Source organism: Triticum aestivum, chromosome 4B (genome assembly GCF_018294505.1).
Source record: "Triticum aestivum cultivar Chinese Spring chromosome 4B, IWGSC CS RefSeq v2.1, whole genome shotgun sequence".
NCBI lineage: Eukaryota > Viridiplantae > Streptophyta > Magnoliopsida > Poales > Poaceae > Triticum > Triticum aestivum.
This window is the reverse complement of record NC_057804.1, coordinates 415198421-415204929: the sequence shown is the minus strand read 5'-3', so window position 1 is coordinate 415204929 and position 6509 is coordinate 415198421. Positions and strand designations below refer to the sequence as shown.

At 50.1% G+C, this 6509-nt stretch overlaps 1 protein-coding gene across 1 annotated transcript; it reads left to right on the top strand.

Annotated features, from left to right (window-relative positions):
- The first annotated feature begins 4881 nt into the window (after nucleotides 1-4881).
- On the top strand, nucleotides 4882-6294 carry LOC123094917 (trihelix transcription factor ASIL1). The gene is made up of 2 exons (XM_044516785.1): nucleotides 4882-5777; nucleotides 5888-6294. Exon 1 carries the CDS (start codon nucleotides 5013-5015, stop codon nucleotides 5763-5765), a length of 753 nt encoding a protein of 250 aa, XP_044372720.1. The 5' UTR covers nucleotides 4882-5012; the 3' UTR covers nucleotides 5766-5777; nucleotides 5888-6294.
- Nucleotides 6295-6509: the final 215 nt, after the last annotated feature.

Sequence of the window (6509 nt, the reverse complement as noted above, 5' to 3'; positions counted from 1 at the left end):
GAGCTAACAAAGTGATGCCAGTTTCTACAAGGTGACGATGCTTACGTTCGGAAGTCCCATTCTGCTGATGCGTATGGGGGCAAGACACACGGTGTGTAATCCCAAGCTTGTTAAAGAATGAGTTGAGGTTGTGGTATTCACCCCCCGAGTCGCTTTGGACATGAATAATTTTCTGGCGAAGGAGACGCTCAACATGTGCTTGAAACTGGATAAACACATCAAACACATCAGATTTTTTCTTAATAAGATAGAGCCAGGTAAACCGACTGTAAGCATCAATGAAACTGACATAATAATTATGGCCACTAACCGACGTTTGGGCATGACCCCATACATCGGAAAAAATAAGCTCAAGAGGATGTTTCACAACACGACTAGACTCTGAAAACGGGAGTTGGTGACTCTTGCCCTACTGACAGGCATCACAAATAGTTTCAGCAGTTTTATTTGACACAACTGGTAGCTCATGACGATGCAACACATGACGGACTATGGGAGTGGCAGGATGACCAAGTCGCGCGTGCCAATGTGTAGGCGAGACACGAACACCACTGAACGCCTGAGGAGAAAACTGCATGGGAGGTGCAGTTGGCGCGTCAAGTGCATACAAGCCACGGCGAAGACGACCGCTAAGCAGAACGGCCCTCGTGTCCCGATCCTTGATAAAGAAACGAAAATGGTGAAATTCAGCAAGGACATTATTGTCACGAGTAAGTTGTGGAACAGACAACAAACTACGCGAAGCAGTGGGAATACGAAGGATGTTAGACAAATGCAGTTTTCGTGAATTGTGTGCAAGAAGGGATGCCTGACCAACATGGGAGATGTGCATACCTGCTCCGTTAGCGGTGTGCACCTGATCATGACCGCAATATGGCTCCTGGACCGAGAGCTTGCTCATGTCGTTGGTGAGGTGGTTGGTAGCTCCCGTGTCCATGTACCATGAGGGATCAATCGAGTAGGATGGAGTATGCCCGTGCTCATGACCCACCACCGCAGTGGCCGCCTGTTTTTCATTCCCCTTGCCATTGTTGCCGAGGCCAAGGAAATCTTGCTTGTAGCGGCGATGACAGCGAGAAGCTACGTGGCGCTAAATCCCACACAGCTGGCACGCCTGCTGAGCACCACAACTGGGACAGCAAGCCACCGGCCGCGATCCCCCTGTGATGGAGGGCGCGGCGCCCCGTGAGGGCTGAGATGTGCCCGCCGGCTTGGCAGGGAGCGACGGCTTCTGCGATTTGCCACGGGTGGCGGCGTTAGCAGAGGCAAAACTCGGAGTAGATCGACGCGCTTTGATGCGCTGTTCGCGACCAAGGAGCCGCGCATACAGTTCCCGTGGCAGGAGAGGCGCCTCGCGCCCATGGACGTTCTCAATGAGATTGTCATAGTCATCATCGAGGCCATTGAGCACATGAGTGGTGAAGTCCTCATCTCCAAGGGGCTGGCCAATGGAGGCCAGCGTGTCTGCAAGTTCTGACATCTTGTTGAAGTACTCCGTGATGGTGAGGCCTCCAAGCTTGGTCTCCCCCAACTCAGTGCGGATAGAGTGAGCACGCGCCTGAGACTGAGAGGCAAAACTGCTGTGAAGTGCAGACCAAGCCTCCCGGGATGTCGCGGCGAAGATGACAAGCGACGACACGCTCGGAGTCAGCGAGGACTGGATGGCCGAAAGTATCGCCTGGTCTTGGGCCACCCACACATGATGAGCCGGGTGATACGGCGGCGGACACGGGATAGAGCCATCAACATAGCCCTCCAAGTAGCGACTCCGTAGGAGAGGTAGCACCTGCGCCCGCCAGGATAGGTAGTTGTCCGGTGTAAGCTTCACCGGAAGAAGATGCGAGAAGTAGAACGGCGATGGCGCCGGAGCATAACCCGCATGGGGACCCATGTTCTGCCCATCATGGGGAGCGGGGGCCAAGGACACCTCGTAGCCAGGACCGGAAGGGGCATCGACCGGACCAGGCGTGGCCACCGAAGACACGGCGGGCGCGGCGCCGTAGGCCGCGCCATAGGGTGACGGCGCTATCTATGACGGCGGAGGCATCGGCCAGGTAGAAGGCATCGGTGGTGCGGCGCCGTAGGTTGGTGCAGGGGCGCCGTACCATGGAGCGTAGGTCGGGGTAGTGCCATAGTAGGGCGGAGGGGCTCCATAGGGTTGCGGAGCCGCCCCGTAGGCGGACGGTGCAGCGCCGCGAGAGGGTGGCGGCGCGAAGGCGAAGGTCGAGGGTGAGGCGCCACCAGTGGCGATCGGCGGCTGGGGCAGGCTCGGCCCGCCCTGCTCCTGCCCGCCCTGCCCGCCCTGCAGATGGCTTTCAGCGGGGCGAGCGGGGGGGGGGGATGCGAGGAAGGACGACGAGGGAGCGACGGGCGCGCCAGCAGGAGAGGAAGCCGAGGCGGCGGCGGAGTGCGCGGAGGCCATCGGGCTAGGCGGCGGCAGCGATCGGCGGAGGCGGCAGCGGCAGCAAGGGGTGCAGCGGAAGACGGGAACCCTAGTCTGATACCATGTAAGACTAGAATATTAGGGCAACTGCTCGACACCCTTGGGGGGTGCGGCTATCTCATTATATATAAGTACCAAAGGGTACAAGTACAAGTACAACACGTATACACAAGTCTACGTAGCAACCCCTCCTGGCCAGGACCCTATCATCAAATCCCTGCAACTCTTTTGTTTTGCGTGTTTGTGTGGGTGAACTCTGTGTTTCCATCTGCAAGATTACTTTATGATTCCTTTTTTATTTTGCTCCCTTCCTGCGGATTGATATTTGTGTACAAACGGTCATAGGCTGTCCTTGCAAGCTAAAATAACGTTGTTCGTCTATATAAATGAATCAATCTTGGTAATTGTTAAGATTAATTTCGCTGTACCAAACTTTAGATACCACACTAGGCTACATATTCAGACATCCATTCTAACTGAACCGCTTACACTTGCATGAGCATTACAGCAGACCAAGTTTTACAAAACCATCGTATATTGCTTTATGCAGAGTGAAAAGAAGCATTAGCACGTAAATGACTCATGATAACTGACAAACTGATTGTTCACCCGGTTTCAGTTGATTGCATGTACAACTTTCTTCAGTTCAGAGTTCAGAATTCAAATGCACTAAACTTTTGCTTCTAGCGAGGTTTGCATGCACTGAAGTTGCTCTCAACAATTTTTGCAGGTGAGACAAAGAGATATGCCCCGTATATGCATCTGTGGCTCTCTGTTTCTAATCATCGCCAAAGAAGACCATCAGGTGAGGCAATTATTTAGCTATTCTACACTAAGCGTCCACAAGTACCACAGTTGCAGACCTTCAGAGGATTGTTGTTTTCTGTTTGACTGTTTTATTTGAGCACTATGAGGTTGTATCTACTCTGGAAACATGTGATTTGTATAAGAGTGGAGCTATCTATCACCTCCACTTGCTTTTTAATGTCTCATGCTCCCTCCGTTCGGAATTACTTGTCGCGGAAATGAATGTATCTAGATGTATTTTAGTTCTAGATACATCCATATCTGAAACAAGTAATTCCGAACGGAGGGAGTATTATTTATGCCCCTCTATATATACCATAGTTGTGCCCATCAGTAAAGAAGTTGCTGCTAAAATATGTTGTACAAGCTTATCATAAATGCCAGGCTGATGCATAGCATGCAACGTTTTTTCATCCGGTTTGTGGGATGGATGCGAGTTAATTCTCAATCCACACGAATTGTGTTGTTGCTTATTTTTTTAGTCAATTCCTTTTTTTTTTACCATTTAGACTTGTTGGATGGTTGTAAACTTCGCAATGATTAACTGAGGGTTGGGTGCACCTGTCAATGCAGAGGTCGGACGTTTAACTCTCTTTTTTGAAGAAAAAGTTCAATGCATGATCTAGAAAATAGACACTACTCTAAACCGCATTGCTAAGGGTTGAAACAAAAGGGAAGTAAGGAAAAGGAAATATATTTGTCTGCTTAGAAAAATATAAACCATGTAAACTGGTAAATTACAGATCCCAAAATTGAGCATAGGGGACAAAATTAATAGGGAATAGTAAAGATATCATTTATCAATGTAGTATACTGTGCTGGCTATGGTTGTCATGTGGTAATTTACAGGAAATGTTTTTCATAGGGGAGGTGTCTGCGATTGATGAACAATGTTATCTTGCCCAGAGTTAAGTGCGGACTGTTTCTCGACAATGGACATAGAAGCCAGGCAACTAGCGGTGGAATATCAGTGCAAGTTTGCACACTGGGACAACACAGAAATGCTAAATATGGAGGTGCTGCAGACTACACCGAAATAGCATGAAATGCTGAATGTTGGGCTCTAGACATGTTGTTAGCCAGGGCACGGCCAACTGGTAGACGTGGAGTAGAAACTTTGGTTTTGATTTGGATGAATACGAGTTAGATGAAGACAAGAAGGCTTTTTTATCAATATTCTATGTTACTCTACTCCCACCAAAACTCGACATGTTTCTATTGCTTGCATGGTCCATGAAAGGAACACATAATGTCATAATCCAAATTGAAATATCTGCTTGGAGTATAATGTATTGTTTTTAGTGCCTGGTGAAGATTTTTGCAAGCAGTAGTTGTAATTGGCTCACCATTACCGTTTTATATATTGACGGTGCAGCAAAGCGCGCCATCTGCTTCTAGTACTATATGCATTGATCTGCTTCTAGTACTCCATGCATTGAATCAAGTGATTCTGCTTTTAGTACTCCATGCATTGATCTGCTTCTAGTACTCCATGTAGTACTCCATGCAAAGCCAATCTTCTCATAAAATTTGTGTACGACAGTTGTTGGGCGTGTACCATTTGGGTATCAGGATAGGTTAAAAGTGATGCCCTGAATCAAGCACTATCTGCTGCACGTTCACTGCCTTTTTTTCTTTATAAGGCACTTCATTGCCACAAGGCGAAGCATCTCCCTGCTCAACTCAAGCCGTCAAGCCAGCGCAACCACCAGTGTCCCTAAACACCAAGCTGCCCAGTCCGCCGACCGGCCGTTCGTCGGACATGACCAGCCGCAAAACTGGCCCGGGCGCAGGCGGGCGCTGGAGCGACGGCGAGACGTCCGCTCTCCTGGACGCGTGGGGCCAGATTTATCTCCGCCGCAACCGCAGCTCGCTCCGCATGGACGACTGGCTCACTGTGTGCAGAGCTGTCAATGCTCACCGCGGCGACCTCAACCGCACCCTTGCTCAGTGCCGGACGCGTCTCTGTACACTCAAGCAGAAGTACAAGGTGGAGGTCGCCAAGGGGCTGCCGGCGTTGGGGTCTCCCCACTTGGCCCGACTCCGGGGCTTCCTGGCCGACTCCAAGTTCTCCAACGGCCCGCCTCCCGGCTTCGACGGTAAGACTCCGGCGGCTGCCGTCAAGATGGAGGAAGAGGAGGAGAAGGAGGAAGAGGAGGGGGAGGAGGAGGCGAGCGGATGCGTGGGTGGATCGACCGGCAGGAGTGAGGTCCCGGTGAAGCGCCAGCGCCACTTTTCCAGCCTACGGGACATCCTGGAGCGATCAGGCGACCCGTCCCTGGCAAAGACGCCGGCGACCGTCTGCTGCGGCTGTGAGTTGGTTGGGGGTTCGGCGACTGGGGTGACGAAGCTGGTGGCGGAGATAAGGAAGGTGGCGGAGGTGCACGAGCGCGTGGAGATGGAGAGGCACAAGTTCAAGAAGGAGATGCAGATCCTCAAGATGATGGAGCTGAAGGACGTGAGGCTGGAGCACAAGAAGGTGAAGGAGAATCCGAAAGAAGCCGACGGCAAGTAGCATCCCATCACGGTAAAAACTAAAAGGCTCTCTATCCCATTCCCAGTCAGTTCTAGTCGCAGCTTGCAGGAGCTCAGTACTCGTTTGTTTTCTTCTTGCTAACTTTGGTTTCTGTTTTGTAGGCGCAGGGGATTTGATCTGCAGCGGACCAACAAAAGAAGAGCAGCGTAGAGGAGCTTAGCTTAGCTTTATGCGTAGTATTGTTGTTTTATTTGTTAGTCTTAGCGGTAGAGTACCTTAGATGGTGTTTGGTTCTCTAGTCCTAAAACTTTTTCTAGTCCCTAGGACTTTTTAAAAAAGACTCTTAAGGAAGTGTTTCTAAGGACTTTTAGCAAAAAGTCCCATCTTGTTTGGTTGGCTAGGGACTTCTTCTAGTCCCAACACAAAAAAGTCTCTGAAACCAAACACCCCCTTAAGCTAAATAAGAATTAGCGGGCACTGTATAGTACTATGAAATAAAAAGGCAGTGTATGGTAAGTATCGGCCGGTGTTTGTATGGCAAGAATTAGCAGACCTTTTATTTATTGTTTTATTCACTGCCTGGATACTTTAGCCCTTTTTTTTTGCGGGTAACACTGGATACTTTAGCTCATTCTTGCTAATTACTGTACTTGGTGACAAGAATGTTTATGTGTGTCACTCAGCGTAAATTATATGCATTTTAAATCAGTAAGTATCCAGTGTTTGTACATGTGCCGCGCGTGAGGGTGAGGCCATGGTATTGACGCCCCCGTTGTGTCTCCA